This window comes from Gracilinanus agilis, chromosome 4 (assembly GCF_016433145.1).
Source record: "Gracilinanus agilis isolate LMUSP501 chromosome 4, AgileGrace, whole genome shotgun sequence".
NCBI classification, from domain to species: Eukaryota; Metazoa; Chordata; class Mammalia; order Didelphimorphia; family Didelphidae; genus Gracilinanus; species Gracilinanus agilis.
In genome coordinates this window covers 198,968,550-198,986,826 of record NC_058133.1, presented here as the reverse complement: position 1 = coordinate 198,986,826, position 18,277 = coordinate 198,968,550, and the positions used below count along the sequence as shown (strand labels likewise).

At 48.1% G+C, this 18,277-nt stretch overlaps 1 protein-coding gene across 1 annotated transcript in view; it reads left to right on the top strand.

Moving 5' to 3' along the window:
* The first annotated feature begins 50 nt into the window (after window positions 1-50).
* Window positions 51-18,277, top strand: part of PPP1R9B (protein phosphatase 1 regulatory subunit 9B) — a 29,013-nt gene continuing 10,786 nt past the window's right edge. The window contains exons 1-4 of the mRNA XM_044675870.1: window positions 51-1,530; window positions 7,706-7,838; window positions 10,060-10,180; window positions 13,102-13,206. Of these exons, the coding sequence (XP_044531805.1) occupies window positions 115-1,530; window positions 7,706-7,838; window positions 10,060-10,180; window positions 13,102-13,206 (1,775 nt within the window). The 5' untranslated portion in view covers window positions 51-114. The remainder of the gene's footprint in view (window positions 1,531-7,705; window positions 7,839-10,059; window positions 10,181-13,101; window positions 13,207-18,277) is intronic.

The following is an 18,277-nucleotide window of genomic DNA, read 5'->3' as shown; positions in this document are numbered from 1 at the left end:
CAGACTCAGGCAAGCCGCTTGGAGGGGTTTTTGGGAGGGGATCCGGACAGTACCCGGTCCCTTGTTCGGTGGAGGGGCAGAGAAAGGGGGGATGCGAACCCGGCTCCCCCCATCATGATGAAGACGGAGCCGCGCGGCCCCGGGGGCCCCCTTCGGAGCGCTTCCCCTCACCGCAGCGCCTATGAGGCTGGAATCCAGGCCCTGAAAACCCCGTCCGATACCCCGGGGGCAGACGAGGCCCCGAAGGTTCCCCATCATAAGAAATATGGCTCCAACGTCCACAGGATCAAAAGCATGTTCCTCCAGATGGGGACTGCTGGGCCTCCGGGTGGCTGGGGAGAGGGGAGCAGCGGGGCTGGGGGAGCCGGGCCCCCAGAGCCCCCTCCGAGGGTGCCCGAGCGCTCGGTGCGCCTCTCCCTGCCCCGGGCCAGCAGCCTCAACGAGAACGTGGACCACAGCGCGCTGCTGAAGCTGGGCACTAGCGTGTCGGAGCGGGTGAGCCGCTTTGACTCCAAGCCGGCGCAGCCGGCCCAGCCCGCGCTGCCGCCGCAGCCGCTGTCCAGGCTGCAGGAGACAAGGAAGTTGTTCGAGCGCAGCCCCGCCGGGGCGGCGGCCGGGCCAGGGGGCGACAAGGAGGCCGCCACTCGGCGGCTCCTGAGGCAGGAGCGGGCCAGCCTTCAGGACCGGAAGCTAGACGTGGTGGTGCGCTTTAACGGCAGCACCGAGGCTCTGGACAAGCTGGACACCGACGCTGTGTCCCCGACCGTCAGCCAGCTGAGTGCTGTCTTCGAGAAGGCGGACTTAAGGTCTGGCCTCCACCGGGGGCCCGGCGCGCCGCCGCTCAACTCCAAGCTAGTCAGCAAGAGGTCTCGGGCTTTTCTGCCCACACCTCCCGCCCCGTCGGCTGATGGGCCCAGCGAGAAGGAGCGGGGATCTGGGGGACAGCAGCAGCAGCAGCCTCAGGGGCAGCCCCAGCAGCCGCTGCAGCGCTCGGCCCCGGTCCGCCCTCCTCCCAAGCCCCGGGAGGTGCGCAAGATTAAGCCGGTGGAGGTGGAGGAGAGCGGAGAATCAGAGGCCGAGGCAGCAGCTGGAGAGGTGATCCAGGCTGAGGTGACAGTCCACGCGGCCCTAGAGAACGGCGCCGTGGCTGTGGCAGTCCCCGCCGGACCCCCAGAGGAGCAGAGCGCTCCAGCTGCCCCGGAGGATGAAGGGGACGCAGAGAGGGGAGTAGGGGGCTCTGGAGGAAGCCGGGCGCCTGACGTGGCCCCGGAGGAAGGGGATGAGTCCAAGAGGGAGGACTTCTCCGAAGCGGACTTAGTGGACGTGAGCGCCTACAGTGGGCTTGGGGAGGACTCTGGGGGGAGTGGGCTGGAAGAAGAGGAGGAGGAGGAAGAAGAGGAGGACGATGAGGAGGAAGATGGGGAGCCCCCCTATGAGCCAGAATCGGGGTGTGTAGAGATCCCAGGACTCTCGGAGGAGGAGGAGCCGGTCCCCAGCCGGAAAATCCATTTCAGCACTGCACCCATCCAAGTAAGTGCGGTCCCTTGGCACTCACTCCCCACCCCCCCAAGCCCCTGCCATGTGCTCTCTGCCCGCCTCCGCCCTGCCAGCTGAGGTTGGCACGTTGAGTCAGCTCCCTCATTGGTGGGAACCCTGCCCCCTCCCAGCTATTCCCTGCAGCCCTGACCCAGAAGTGATTTGGGAGGGGGTATTGCTTAGTTAGAACTATTTATACAAGGTAAAATAAAGCTCATCAGAGTCTCCCTTAAGAAGCTGTGTCCTGTGTTGGAGTAAGGGCAGGCACTAGGCTAGCATTGCGCCAGTCTCCTCCCCATGCCCTACATCTTCTGCTTCCCCTTCCAGTGAGGATGGCTCTCAGGATATCCACAGTTAGCTATCCTTCAGGTCCCCTTTGGCGAGCTGGCCTAGTCTTCTCTTCCTCCCCCATCTCCAACTATGTGTCAGAGGGAGAAGGTGGGGAGGGAGGAAGGGGAGGTGACTCTCCCTTTCCTGCTCACCCACACAGCTGCCTGGGGCAGGCAGTCAATGCCCTGCCCCTGATAGTGCCAGATTATTTTTCCCATTCCCAGAAATGCTTTCATTCAAGGACCCTGGGGGCTGACAGTGGGATAGTTGGGGGGGTGGGGGTGGGGGAAGGTAGCAGCCTGAGAATTCCTTTAAAGAAGGTTTCTAATTTAAGTGAGAGGTTACGTTACACAAAACTAGAGGCAGGTGAAACAAACCTGGTAGATCTTTGCCCTCCTCCCCCTTCAAAAAAAAAAGTGGGGGGTGGGGAATAGAAGGAAGTAGGACTTTTCCCCCTGTCCTGTCTAAATCAGTATTTCCTCCATTTCAACTTTGCAGAAGTGAAAGGGGGAAGTAGCAAAGGGAGAGCTCAGGAGTGAGATCACGGGACTCCCAGGGTGGCTGAGAGGTGGTAAGGTCTAGGGACTTTCTGCCTCTGGGGACTTCCCTCCCACACTCCCACCCCCATCTCACTGAAGCTCCAGAAGGACCTGGGTTTTCCATGGTAGTGTATTTAAAGATGGATTGAGATCTCCCGGGTGAGGAGCTGGAGGTCTGTCTCCAGAAAGGTGCTGGTGGGGCTGGAAGGAAAACCTTCTTGACTTTCTACCAGTAAAACCCCTTTAGGATATAAAGAAAAAAGGGATTGGGAAATGGAGAAAATCCTGAAAGGGTAGGGGAGCTGAGTCAGGCCCAGTCCTTTATAATCATTTCAAAAGCCAGACACCCCCAAGGCTTGGCCTGAGGAAGAACCTATCCTGGCCGCAGGATCTTGTTTGTGAGATCCTAAGTGACCCGGCCCTCCTCCCTACTATAATAGTATCCTAGAATGTCTGAACTAGAAGGAAGGATCTTACAGATTACTTAGGCCAATCCTTTCCTTTTATGAAGATGAAACTGAGGAGTAGCAGGCTCTTTCAACACACCTTCCGGAACAGTGAGAAGGGTGGAGGTGGGGGGGTGAGAGTTTGGACTGCTTCTCTATTAAAATCCCCCCTTCTAAGTCCTGGTTCCCTTCTTCCCCCATCTTCCCTTCCCATACACCTTAGGTGCTTACTACTATGCCTAATAAATGCTTTGATTTCTTAGATGAGAATGGAAAGTGTATTGGGGCTACGTCTCAGCTGAGGGTTTGTGTGTGTATAGACCAGGGAGAGAAGGTGTTAGAGCAATATGACTAGAACTGAGTTCCAGAACTGGCCCTAGCATAGACCACTGCAACTCTAGCATGCCCTGGCTTCCTTTTCTCCATTTGTATGTCCTGGCTTTGAATGCTTTCACTCAGATCTAGCCCTAGAACTAAGACCTCAGGCTTCTGTGGCTTGGGCACCTCTGGGAACCTCGACTTCCCTTCCCCATCCCTCACCTTCCTAGATTGGCATGAGGGGCTAACATTCCGTACTCTTTCAGTGTCTCCCCCCAACCCCCATCTGTTTGTTTATCATTTCCATAACAACCTCATGGCCAGTGACCAGCCCTTCCTTCTCTAGGGATTGGGAGAGGCAAAGTTTCCCTTCCGAAGTCCCTGAGCTCTCCCCTTCCAGCTAGCCCCTAATGGGAAGAACTAAAAGGGGGTGACCACACCCCTCAAACACAATCTGGATTCAAGCTATACCCCTGGGTAGTAGGAGCAGAGGGTCTGGGCTCTGATAGCCACCAGTCGATCTCTCCCAATCAGATCATGCCATAGACTTACTGAATGTCCGAACCCTGAAGGGACCTTAGGATATCACTACCGTCCAAAGTCTTCCTTTGAATAGAGGGAAAGTGACTTGCCTAAGGTCACACATATCCTTAATGGCAGAGACAAACCCAGGACCCAGATCTTTTGACTGTTCTTCCATTATACTGTCATCTTTTTCTCAAAGTGTAGGAAGGTGATAAAACATTGATGGGGAGAGGGGAGAGGAGCAGGGCAGAGATGGGACATCCTCTACCCTTTGAGAAGTACCTTGAGGCAGCTGAGAATTGTTTAAGCTTGTTTCTCTAGGTTCTGCTCCAGAATATTTTGACACCCAGAAAATGTTTGGCAAAGGCCCTGGGAAACCTGTGACTTGAGACGTTTATAGGTTTTTTTTTTTAATTTTAAAAATTTTAAACCTTTATCTTCTGTCTTAGAATCAATACTCTATTGGTTCCAAGGCAGAAGAGTGTTAAGGGCTAGGCAATGGAGGTGAAGTGATTTACCCAGGGTCACAAGGCTAGGAAAGTGTCTGAGGTCAGATTTGAACCCAGGGCCTCCCTTCAAGTCTGGCTCTCCTAAGAGAGGGAGCTCCCCCTTTATAGACTTTTAACATTGACCTTTAGAAACCATGACCCTAAAATTGAGGCCTTAGATTAAAGTCTTGTATAAATGTGAGCTATAAGCCCAGCTTCCACGACTTTCAACTTTTATGGGGATTTTTTGCTATCTCACCTAATAGTCTATCCCCCATCCCATTTCCTGGGGACACCAATTGCTCATTGATTCCTGGGCCCCCAAAGCTGTAAAGCTGATAAATTGATCCCTCTGTTAGAAAGGTGGGAGTGGGTTCAGTCAGTGAGCCTTTACCTGGCTTGGATGGCTGTGTATGTTGTACCAGACCCCTCTGGGGCCTGGTGGAAATGTAAGCCTCCAGCTCATCTCATTGGGGAGATAAGACACACACAAACACACACACACATACCCACACCCCATGGGAAGATAGCTAACCTGACAAGGCAGCTGGATGATAAGTGCTTGCCAGAGTGTGAGGTGTAGACAATAAGTGGTGTAGAGTTCAGAGGAGGGAGAGATCCCTGTGGACTAAGGGGAGCTGAGAAGGCTTCGGGAGATAGGGAATCTGGAGCTAGGCCTTAAAAGTCTGGTGAGGGTTTAGATGGGAGAGAGGAGAAGGAGAGGCCCAGGTGGTCTAGTGCCAGCAAAGGCATGGAGCTGAATTCTAGAGTCAGTGTGATATGTTGAATAAATCAAGAGACTTGCTAGCAGCAACAACTGAGTTCTAATCCCACTCCAGATTCTCACTAGTTTGTGCCATTGTGGCTCATTTAGTTCAGTCCTATCCCACTCTTCATGACCTGATTTGGGGTTTTCTTGAGTGGAGTGGTTTACCATTTCCTTCTCATTTGACAGATGAGAAACTGAGGCAAGCAGAGTTAAATGATTTGCCCAGGATCACACAACTAGGAAGTGTCTGAGGTCACATTTGAACTCAGGTCTGGCACTGAATCCACTGGACTACCTAGCTGTCTCTAGAGCAAACCACTCTGAACTTTCCTTCCTTCATCTCAAAAATGGGTCTAATAATAGTACCTATCTCACAGGGCTGTTGCCAGGATCAGATGAGATAAAAAGCACTTTTAAAATGTTGATGGCAGAACATAAATGTTAGCTATTATTATCACTTGGGGTTGGGGAAAGGGACCAGGGACAGTGAGTCGACCCAATTGGTAACAGGGAATTGTTCCTGTAAGAGAGTATTAGGAAGTCAGAAGATAAGGATGCAAAGATATGTACAAATCAGTCTAAAGCTTCCCCACCCAAAGCTGCTCCCTGGAGCTTAATCTACCAGAAATAACCAGGATTCTAGCTCCACCTTGATCACTAGCTACCTATATATAACCTTGGGCAAGTTCCTCCCCTCTTTAGACCTCAGTTTCCTCTTCTGTCTAGGAGAAGGTTGGACTAGATGGGCCAGCTCTAAGATTCTTTGTTCTAAAGGTCCCTGCCAGCTCCACCATTCTGTGACTCTTTGTCCTCACCCCCTGACTCACAGTTGGGTAGAAGACGGGGGTCAAAGCAGACAATAGGACTCAGGGGTCTATGGTGCCCTCATTCCACTGAGCAGAGAAATGAGATTGCCCTGGCCATGGCATTAGAGAGAAGGTGGGATGCTTTCTGTGGGGCATGGGGGAAATTAGAAAAGCTAGTGCTCCCCTCCCACTAGCCTAGGCTGTCAGATGGCATCAGCCCCCCCACCCCTCGCCCCCGCTTGGCACCGAATGGTGCCAACCTGTCGTTAGAAGCGTTGAAGCATGAAAATGCCACCATGCCCAAAATGATCCTCATTAATCTGCCACTGTGGACACCCACACATGCACCACACCTCAGGCCCAAAGACAGGCACCTTTCCACAGAATGGGCACTGCATGGGGCTGGTATTTGTAGCGCTGAGAACTGGGGCCTTAAGGATGCCGCCTCTGTTCTGCATCTGTTATATCTTCTGGGAGCAGACAGGATGCCCTTTGGAGAAGCTGGCACTATTTAGAGCTCCTAAGATCCCCCCAAAGCTACCCTTGAGTCAGGACAATGGCATCAGCCCCAGTGCCTTCAATCAGGCATTCTTTAGAGAACCTCAGGTGGCATGACCCATCGGGCAGATTGGCACATTTTATGGTGCCCTGACAAGACTAAAGAAGTTTAGGCTTCCCTCCCTAGTCATGCCCATGGGCACTGCTGGGGAAGCAATATCTGGTTATAGGGATATGAGGGAGTGAGGATAGTAAATGCCCCTTTTCTCCCCTGAGGGAAGAGATCCCTGTGGGAGGTGCCCAAAGGAAACGTGTGTTAATGTTGGGGGGAGGGTTCTTTGTTGTTCTTTGGCTTGGTTTTTATTTTTTTAGTCTCAAATGAGGACAACTTCAATTCAGTGACCTGGTATGTGGGCTCAGGAGGGGGCAGCTAGAAAAAGCTGAGCCACTGTGATCACGTTCAGAAAAACTCTTCTCTCTAAAGGAGAAGATGGGAGGGAGAGAAAAGTCTGGAGTTTTTCCTCTTCACCTCCCCTCCCTTCCCCCATTGTCTTCCCCATCCCCCAGAAATCAGGTTACAGGCAAGGAACAGGATTCTTCGGTGTCTTCTCCTGTTGTGTCTCTTTTCCTTTCTCTGTTTCTTTCCTGTTCCTCTCTCCATCCCCTCCCCCCCTTGTCTCACACCCAATCCCCTCCTCTTTCTCCCCATCTGGCTCCCTCCATATTCTTCTCTTGTGTTTTCCCATCCTTTTTCCCTCCCCCCACCCCTTCTTTCCTCTGTTTCCTCGCCCTGCCATTTTTTTTATTTTCCCTCTTGGATGAATTTCTCTCCTCTGTCTCTCTCATCTCTGTCTTTGGCTTACCCTCTGTTACTAGCTTTCTGGGTCTGGCTGGTTTTCAATTTCTGGCTTATCATTTTATTGCTCATTAGAGCTAGAAGGGACCTTAGAGACATGTAGTTAACCTTCATTGCTTGACAGAATGAGAACTGAGGCCAGGAGAAGTCAAGAGATTTGCCCAAGGCCACACACTTAGGGGCAGCTAGGTGGACTGGTCCTTGAGTACAGAGAAACTGAGTTCAAATATAACCTCAGACCCTTACTAGCTGGGTGACCCTGGGTAAGTCACTTAATCCTATTGGCCTCAATTTTGTCATCAATAAAAATGAGATAGAGAAGAAAATGACAAACCACTCTAGAATCTTTGCCAAGAAACTCCAAATGGGATCAAGAAGATTTGAACATGCCTGAAAAGACTGAACAACCACTGAGCTGGGGGACTTTGTGGCCCTGAGGAGAACATATCCAGATGGAGGTCTCCAGGGCAATGAGTAGGGTGCTGCCTCAGCCTTGGTCACCACCTACCTTTGCCCCAGGTCAAGCTTTCATCTTCTTTTAGCCCTATCTCACATTATCAGATTCCCTCCGACCTTCCTCTTTCCTCTGTCCAGGTGTTCAGCACATACTCCAATGAAGACTATGATCGCCGCAATGAGGACGTGGACCCCATGGCAGCTTCAGCTGAATATGAGCTGGAGAAGCGGGTGGAGAGGCTGGAGCTGTTCCCTGTGGAACTGGACAAGGGTGAGGTGGGAGCTTGGGGGGCACCTTTCTCCCAGCCAGGTTTTTTGTCTTTCTTTTCCTCAGCCCTAGTACACTGACCTGCTCACTCTCTGGTCCCCCACTCAATCCCCCATGATCTTCCTCTCTCATCCTGTGTCTCCTTCACTACTGCTTTACTCCATATGTTCCATGACTCAGGGCTAGCCTAAAACAAGGTCATAAGAAGCAGCCTCCCTCTCACATCTTGTGGTACTGTGGTACACTCTGCCTCTTTCCACTAGTGTGTTGTCCACTTTTGCCTCTTTGGTGTCCTCTAGACTCATTACCCTTCATATCCCTGTCCCTGTCCCCTCCTCCCTGTCAAACCCCATTCTTTGGGAACTCTCTCTTAGAAAGGACCTGATTAAACAATGCTTCAAATTCTTCCCATGACACAGCACCTGCCCATTACGAGCCCTAGTAAAAGAGAAGGGAGGAAAGAAAGAAAGAAAGAAAGAAAGAAAGAAAGAAAGAAAGAAAGAAAGAAAGAAAGAAGGAAAGAAAGAAAGAAAGAAAGAAAGAAAGAAAGANAGGAAGGAAGGAAGGAAGGAAGGAAGGAAGGAAGGAAGGAAGGAAGGAAGGAAGGAAGGAGGGAGGGAAAAAGAAGAAAGAGGAAGGAAGAAGGGAAGAACAGAAAGAGAAAGAAAGAGAGAGAAAGAGATAGGGAGAAGAGAAGAAAGGAAGGAAGAGAGGAGGGAAGAAGGAAGGAAGGAAGGGGAAGGGGAGAGAGGAATGAAAGAAAGAGGAAAGAGAAGAGGAATGAGGAAGGCAGAAAGGAAAACAGGAAGGAGAGGGATACACATATCAAACTGTTAATGACTGATGGAAGTTTCCCCTAATTAAGACTTACCCTATGCCCCCTCCTTGGGTTATTTGTATTTTCACCTGATAGAATCTGAGCCCAAAGAGATGAACTAGGGGCCTTCAAGCAGGCTCCTTTATGCTGTATGCATGTGGAAGCCTTCTCAAATTCACACCTTGTGGGTCACCATCTACTCTAAGCACCAAGTTGCTCACTTACATATAACCTTGCTGGTTTCCTAATCCCCACCACCAGCACACATTGTAACTATCCTTGAACACAATAACCCAGAGTGGCCTGGACTTTATCTCTGCCCTATCTACATTCCAATAGAATCTAAACTCCTGTAGGGCCAGTTAGGTTGAATTTATCTTTGTATCCTCCTTGCTAAACACAATGCCTTGCACACAGCAGGTGCTAAATAAATGTTTGTCAGATTGTTCAATTGAATATCAGCCAATTCACCCAATCTCAACCCCCATCACAACCATTCACAGGTGAATGTTGTCATCCACTCTCCCATGCCCCAAAACTTTGCCCCATCAAAGCATCCATCACCCACTCATGAGCAGCCCCATAATACTCAAAATAGTCCCCATCATGTATAGCCAAAATATTGTCACCAACCCTGCCTCGATGACATAATTTAGAGTCTCCTTACAGCTAAATACACCTAACCACCCCCTTGTGCTGTAGCTTTCCATAAGACCCTTGTGGCCCAGTGATTAGAGAACTGGACTTAATGTCAGGAAGACCTGAGATCAAATCCTTCCTCAGACACTTACTAACTGTATAATCATGGGCTGGTAACTTCCTCTTTGCCTCAGTTTCCTCATCTGTAAGATGAAGGTAATAGTAGCACCTTCAAAAATACAGGGCTGTTGTGAGAATCAAAAGAGATAGCATATGTACAGGAAGTAATCAGGAGCACTATGGCATTCCATGGCACTGAAGGGATTTCACAAGGACAAAAGCATACCCCTCTACAAAGGCTGAGGGATCCTTAGTATCAGAATGAGAATGGGCGCTCCCAGGGATGAGGTTGAGTTCCAGGAATAGGAGGAGGGTTGATTAGCACTTACTGGAGGAGTTGGTTGGTTCACACACCCCAAGCTTACCTTGACCAACTAGTTGTTCATCCTCTATCAATCCTGTCCTGTGTGCCACCCACCCTTATACTTTGCCCCCAACCTAATGCCACCGTACCAAATTTCTCTGTCTCTTGACCTCCTCTAGCCCATCCATTGTTTCTTGGACACATTTTGAGTCCCTCTTCAGGATATCTTGAGTATATTCTGCCTTCCAAGTGTTCACCTGGCATCTCTGATTCTCCTCCCTACTCCCTAATCCAGAGCCTGAAGAATGGCACTGACCTCTCCCTTCCCATCTGCCCCTTTGCAGACTCAGAAGGCCTGGGCATTAGTATCATCGGCATGGGCGCTGGGGCCGACATGGGCCTGGAGAAGCTAGGCATCTTTGTCAAGACAGTGACTGAGGGGGGCGCTGCACATCGTGATGGCAGGTAACTGTCCCCTTCCCATCCTAGATGGGCATTGCCCTTCAACACTCTCCTGGGATCAGCACCAACCCCACCTTCTTCCTCAGTGGGTACTGAAGGTTAAGGTGCCACTTCCCTTGGTCTCCCTTGTATGTAGGAGGGAACCTGATTTGGGGATAGAAGGCTCTAGATTATCCTCTAGCTCATGGGTTTTCCCCAAGAATTTCCAGTTGTATTGTCTCAGTGGGAGTTAATAGGATCATAGACATATTGTTGGAAGGGGTATTGATCCAACTTCCTCATTATAGATGAGGAATTGGAGACTAAAGGAGAGGAAGGGACTTGTCTGAGATCATACAGGTAGGTAAGAGTCAGAGATGGATTTGAACTCAAGTCTTCTAACTTCATAGTTAGTTCTGTTTCCACTGTCCCATGATGTCCTACAAAGAAAGTCTTTCCTATGCGACTCATGCCATGGCCTTGAGATTAAGAGGTTTATATCTCACTAGCTGAGCCAGCTGGGCTATTAGGAAGAAGTGGTGGGAAGAGAAGCAGGTCAGGAAGGGAGGGCTAGCCCATCACGTGGTCGTGTGTCCTCTCATGGGGTTGATGAATTGTGGCACTGATGGAAAAAAAGTTTTAGGGGGATGTGTACAAGAGCACAAAGACTGTATTTGGCTGTGATTTCCATGGGCAAGAAATGCCTATGAATTCTTGAATGTAGTGGCTTGTATGGCTTTGTGTGGGAATAACTAGAAGTGTGTGTGTGTGTGAGTGTGTGTGTGTGTGTGTGTGTGTGTGTGTGTGTGTGTGTGTGTGTGTGAGAGAGAGGGGGGGGGAGGGAGGGAGAGAGGGAGAGGGAGAGATTGAGAGAGAGAGAGAAAGAATGTGTGAAGGCAAGCATCTTGTTTGGTATTCTTATGCCAAATGAATTCTGTCTCTGGGTAGCAGCCTTTCAGAGGAACTGAGCAGACATGCACCTGGGTGATAGAATGTGTTAGTGAATTGCCATTGTGTCTAGTCTATACTTGCTGGAGTGGGTGACAGCAATCTCCCTAAATTCCCCACAGTACTAATGGACTAATGGTGTAGACAGCCACAGAGGTGTGTTGTGGCATTTTATATGTGTGGACAGACTATAAGAAGAATTGTGTCTCTGCATCTAGATTGGTTTGGGACAGCTTCTGAACTTTGTCCAAGTCTGAGTTTCTTAGGCCGAGTGCCCTGAGCAGAGATGGCAGTGGCCACAGCCATACTCATCCCTTACCTTTCCATTCAGCTTTTGAGACCTCCCAAGACTTTCAGGCCAGTCCTAGCTGTGATTGGGTGAGTGGGTGTATGTAGAGATAATAGTTTCTGGTTCTCTGGTTCTCTGTGTCTGTGTCTGCCCAGGCACATCTCTGGGCATTTGTGCGCATGTGCATGGGTGGGAGGAACCTGTTTACAATGGACTGGTTTCCTCTATTTCCCTTATGGAATCCTGTGGGAACATCTCTGGAGTTCCAGGGAAGGTGGTGGGGGTAGGGGAGGGGAGGGACCTTTTTCCAATTTCCGCTCCTCTCTCCACTCCCCCTTCCCCTTCCGTGGATCAAGTCTAGGTTGCCTACAGTCTCTCTCACCCTCTTGTGGGAACAGGAGAGAAAGAAACAGCTGGAGTGGCAGGAAAGAAACAAGCATTGATGATGTGCCTGCTATGAGCCAGGGACTGTGTGCTAAGTACTGGTTATAAATTGTCGTATATATGTTCAAGGGTATTATGTGTTTGTTTTGTGACTCTAGGTCTTAAGGTAAGATGCAGACATGCATTTTCATGTGTTTGTATGTTACATGTATGTATGCCCTTGTCATATACTTTTTTAGAGCTAGAAGGGACCCTATGGCCCATCTAATCTACCACCCTCATTTGTCATTATTGCTATTGTTTATTCATTCTGTTGTGTCCTCCTCTTCATGCCCCCATGGAGCATAGCTATCCATGGGGTTTTCTTGGCAAGGATACTAGAGTGGTTTGCCATTTCCTTCTCCAGTGGATCCAATGGATCCTTTTTTTTTTTTTTTTAAACCCTTACCTTCTGTCTTGGAATCAATACTGTGTAGTGGTTCTAAAGCAGAAGACTGGTAATGGTTAGGCAATGGGGTTTAAGTGACTTGCCCAGGGTCACACAACTGGGAAGAAGTCATTCATGAAGATGACTTCCTGACACCAGACCTGGCCACACTATCCACTTTGCCACCTAGCTGCCCTAACCAGTAAGTATCTAAGGCAGGATTTCATTTCAGGTCCTCCTGCCTCTAGGTTTCTTCCCTCGTCCAGTTCCTGTTCATTCTTCCCTCACCCCAGTGTCCCACTGAGTTGGCAGGTAGGTGCTTGAAGTGGTATAATTCAGCAGGGCTACTTGGAGGAGGAGGCAAGCAGTGGCTCTACCCATTGTACCACCCACATGCTTACTACCTCCCTGGTGTTCTGTATTGCCATCATGAGTATTTCCATAAGACTCTGTTTTTTGAATGTGTCTGTCAGTGTGTCTAGTAAATCAGATGTCTTTGGATCTCTGTGTATGTTATCTTGGAAAGTAGATCTATATGTCTGACTAGGAAAACATACCTTTGTAGATCTGTATGTCTGCCTTTGTGTGTGTGTGTGTGTGTGTGTGTGTGTGTGTGTGTGTGTGTGTGTGTGTGTGCCCAAGATTGAAGCTAGACTAGAGACTTCCACACCATTCTGTAGATGTTCAGAGAGGTTGACAGAGGGGAGAACTGCTAGAGGAGAGGGAGCTTCTGGGCAGCTTCAGGTGTCTTCTGCAGGTTCTCCGCATCCCCTGGTGGTGGAGCACTGTTATACTAGGCGAGGGGAATCTGGCTTAGCTTGCGATGGACCCAGGACCCAGGACTAGGGGACCTGGAGCCTGCTGCCTCTTTTAACTCTCCCAACCTTCTCTGCCCAGGATCCAAGTGAATGACCTCCTGGTGGAAGTGGATGGAACCAGCTTGGTGGGTGTGACTCAGAGCTTTGCGGCTTCCGTACTCAGGAACACCAAGGGCAGAGTGCGGTGAGAAATCCTGGCTTTTGGGGGAAGAGTGGGTGTTGGAATCTCAAACTTCTTAGCAATCAACCAACCAAACTATGCCCACCTACAATAGATTTGGCCTCGCCCTACTCAGGCTTTGGTTTCCCCAGACAAGATTGAGGTTTTGCTTGGAGATTAAGCCATAGAACGGACAATTGTTGTTGTTTAGTCATTTTCAGTTATGTCTCATTCTTCCTGACCACATTTGCTTTTGGCAAAGATACTGGGGAGGTTTGACATTTCCTTCTCCAGATCATTTTACAGATGAGGAAACTGAGGCAAACTTTGCCACAGAATCTTGCCCAACTTGACTTTCCAAAGCTTCCTCATCCAGCCCTGGGGACTAATGAGATAGTATCAGAATTATTGGGGGCAAAAGCTCTTTATCAGGTATTCTCAACCCATCATCCAAAAACTTGTTTTAAAAATATTTTGGTAACTGTATTTCTGTATAATTGGTCTCCTTTGTAATTTTGCTTTCATGCATTTCAAAGCATTATTCTGAGAAGGGGACCATGACACAAAAACAAGTGAGGACCCTCGATCTGAAGAGTACCCGTATAAATCCCTTCCAGATTATTCTTGTCTTTTTTGTTTTTCAAAGCCCTTACCTTCCATCTTAGAATCAGTACTGTGTATGGGTTCCAAGGCAGAAGAGTGGTAAGGGCTAGGCAATGGGAGTTAAGTGCTAGGAAGTGTCTGAGGTCAGATTTCAACTGAGGACCTACCATCTCTAGGCATGGCTCTCAATCCACTGAGCCACCCAGCTGCCTTTTTTTTTTTTTTTAATCAGCTTTTTCTCTTATTTGTCTCAAATCTTCCCAAGTGCCATCTCCACCAGATTTCTGATTCTCAAGTTCTCATTGTGTCCCTCCTTCTCCTCCAAGCAGTCCTCTTAGATCATATTATTCCTCGTACCTCTCTAAGAAGTCAGTGGGATGTTGATTGGGAGTGAAGAAGAAATAAATCAGCACAGGGTGCTACAAACTACACAGACTGGCCCATCACTCCCTTACCCCCAGACTCTTCCCTCCCATCCTCTTTCTTGCCTTTGTCTTACCCTCACCTCCATTGTTACTGATGTTCAGTCATGTCCAACTCTTTGTGACCCTGTGGACCATACTGTTCACAGGGGTTTTCTTGGCAAAGATACCAGAGTAGTTTGTCATTTCCTTCTCCAGTGGATTAAGGCAAACAGAGTTTAAGTGACTTGCCCAGGGCCTTGGAGCTAATAAGGGTCTGCAGCCAGAACTTAACTCTTTTTGATTCCAGATCTAGACCTCTATCCACTGAGCCATCCAGCTGCCTCTCACTGCTGCCATTACTCCTCCCCAACCTGACCCTGGGGAGAACTACTCTCCTGGGAAGGGGAGGCGATCAGGACATGAGCAAGAGAGAAACAGGAAATGTAAATGTTGTGTGTTGGGGGGAAGGAGGTACAGCTGAGGAGAGCCTGGGCCTTCTGCCATTTCCTTTTCATCCTAATCTCCCTTTTTCATCTCTCCTCCCCTTCCTGAAGTTCAGTGGGCAGGAAGATACCCAAAACACTCTTCTCTTTAGCCCTGCTCCTGTGACCATCTTTTCCTTTGTCTCCCTGCCTCCACACCCAAAGGATTTAATTCCATTCCTACCATTATGTTCACTCATTCATTCATTCAACAATTATTTTGTTATAGCACCTAATACTTTTTTTTAAAACCTTTACTTTCAATCTTAGAATCCATACTTCCATATTAGGTATCAGTTCCAAGGCAGAAGAATAGTAAAGGGTAGGCAATTGAAGTTAAATGACTGGACTAGGGTCACACTGCTAGAAAATGTCTGAGGCTAGATTTCAGCCCAGGATCTCTTGTTTCTAGGCCTGGGCCTCTATCCACTGAGTCACCTAGCTAGCCTTCCCTATCTAGTATGTTTTGGAACATTCTGTTAGATGCCAGGGAAGTTGTTGTTTTTAAAGCACATTAAAACATGTTCTCTTCCCTTTTGTAATTTATGATGTAGAAGAAGGAACAGGGCATATAACAATAGGCATTATAAGAGTGACACTAGTTTGTGGAAGCCCTTGAATATCAGGCTGAGGTGTCTAGGTCTGGCTTAATCAATAAACATATAAGTGCCTACTGTTCTAGGGATACAAAGAAAGCAAGACAGTGTCTGTAGGGAGAGGGAGAATTAAGGGATTCTGCACAGGGGAATGAATAACTTAGTCGGCTCCATGTATAGATAAGACCAATTGGGCATCATTTTGTTTATTTTAAAAATATTTTCCCATGTTTCCATGATTCATTTTCTTTCCCTCTCCTCTTCCCTCCCCCCTCCTGGAGCCAACAAGCAATTCCACTGATTGTACAAATGTTATCACTTGATACCTATTTCCATATTATTCATGGGCATCATTTTGAGGATGTTGTTGTTTGTCCTTCGTTTTCGAAAAGGTCCAATGACATTATGTGATGATGTCTTTTTTTTTAACCCTTACCTTCTCTCTGTTTTGTTTTGTTTATAAACCTTTACTTTCTCTCTTAGAATCAGTACTGTTTATTGGTTCCAAGGCAGAAGAGTGGTAAGAGCTAGACAATGGGGGATAAGAGATTCACCCAGGATCACACAGCTAGGAAGGGTCTGAGGCCAGATTTGAACTCAGCACCTGACTCTCCATCCACTGAGCCCCCTAGCCACCCCAGATGATGTCTTGACCTGCTGGTGAATTGGATTGAAGTGGGGCTGAGTTGCATAAAGTGGTCATCTTCCCTTTGGGACATAGAGATAGAAGGAAGGAACCTGGAGGAAGGTGATACCAGGATCTGGGAGGAGGCGAGAGAGTCTTTCCTCGGGTGGTGACAGTGGAACTAGATGGTGGATAGACACATGACATTTTAAAAAATATTTGCACTGTCACAGTAATGGGTCCCACCCTCCCATTTATATATTGGTATTCGTTTTCCACCATTTTGATTTCCACCTTCTCTCCTTTCCATCCTCGAGACAGACAGTAGCCATTTGCTACTGGTTACACACGTGCTATCCTCTCAGATTTCCACATTCCCATAGATTAATCTGGGAGAAGTTGAGTCACCAGGGTTTGACAACCGATTGGCTGTTGAGGAACGATGATGAGAGAGAGGGAAGATGAAAGAGTCAAAGATAATATCAAGGCTTCCAGCCTGGATGAATGAATGAAAGGTGGTGCTGTTGACGGAGATAGGGGAATCAGGAGAAGGATGATAGATCATTTCTGTATTGAACTTGTTGATTGAGATGTCTGGTAAGCAGTTGGAACTTTGGAGTGGGAGCTTAGCAGGAAGACCATTCCTACACTCATTCACCCAACAAATGTATACTAAGTACCTTATATACCACAGATATACACAGCGACTGTAGGGGCAGCTCATTGTCACAGTGGATAGAGCGCTGGACCTGGGAGACTCAAACCTGGCCTCACCCTCACTGGATGACCCTTTTGGCTTCAGTTTTCTTATCTGGAAAATAGGCTGGAGAAGAAAATGGGAAACCATTCAAGTATTTTTGCCAAGAAAACCCCACATGAGATCACTAAGATTTGGTTATGACTGAAAAATGACTGAACAATATCAGGAAAAAAATACAACTATTTGGGTTCCCCTTTGAGTGAGGGGCCTCGAGAGGCAGTCGGGGATACAGTGTACAGAATAATGGACCTGGATTCAGAAAGAGTTGAGGGTTCCCATCTAGCCTTAGATGCACACTAGCTGTGTGACCCTCAGCTAGTCACTTAACCTATGTTTGCCTCAGTTTCCTCAACTGTATAATGGGGATAATAATTGCACATACTTTGTAGGGTTGCTGCAGGATCAAATGAGATATTTGTAAAAAGCACTCATCACAATGCCTGGTATATAGTAGGCACTCTATTAATGTTTTTCCCTTCCTTTTCCTACTTGTCATATGATAAGAACAAGTTCTTGATGAAGCATTATTCTCAAACCTGGAAAGAACTGTTTGTTTGATTGAAACTCTTACCTTCCATCTTAGAATTAATATTGTGTACTGCTTCCAAGGCAGAATTGTGGTAAGGGGTAGACCATGGGGTTTAAGTGACTTGTCCAGGGTCACACAGTTAGGGAGTTTCTGAGGCCAGATTTGAACCCAGGACCTCTAGTCCTGGCTCTCTATCCACTGAGCCACCTAACTACCCCCAAGAATAGTTCATTTTAAAAATTTTGTTTGTTTATTTTTAAGCCCTTAACTTCTGTCTTAGAGTCAATGCTGTGTATTGGCTCTTAAGCAGAAGAACAGTAAGGGCTAGGCAATGGGGGTTAAGTGACTTGCCCAGGGTCACACAGCTGGGAAGTGTCTCAGGCCAGATTTGACCCTAGGACCTCTAGGTCTGACTCCATCCACTGAGTCACCTAGCTGCCCTCAGAATAGTAAGTCTTAACAAAGAAAGTATCAGGGGTAGCTAAATGGTTTAGTGAATAGAGAGCCAGACACAGAGATGGGAGGACCTGGGTTTAAATCTGGCCTCAGGCACTTCCTAGCCTGGTGACCCTAGGCAAGTCACTTAAGCTAGGCATTTGCCTAGCCCTTGCCCTTCTGTTTTAGAGTTGTTACTAAGAAAGAAAGTTTTTTTAAAACCAAGCTAAGCATAGTATCAAATGGAGAACCTTAGGTTCCAGAGCTGGAATTTGGTGGAGAGATCATTCATACCTTCAATAAGCATAAATAAGCACCTTCTGTGTACTAGGCACAGTGTTAAGTGGTAGAGACAAATAAACACTCACACCCTCAGGAAGCTGACAGTCTGGATGGGTCAGTGGTAGATTTATAGCCGAAGGACCTGATTCAAAGACTAGTTTTATTATTTCATACCTGCGTGATTTGGGGCAAGTCACTTAACATCTATAAAGCTCAGTTTCATCATTTGAAAAACAGAAGGAATTGGACTAGAGAGCATCCCTTCCAGTTAGAAATCTAGGATCCTAATGTCTGCTTAGAGAAGAAAAGATTCTGAGCATGGAAACTTGGATTTGAATCTCGACCCTTCTATCGACCAGCTTTGTGACCTTGAACAAAC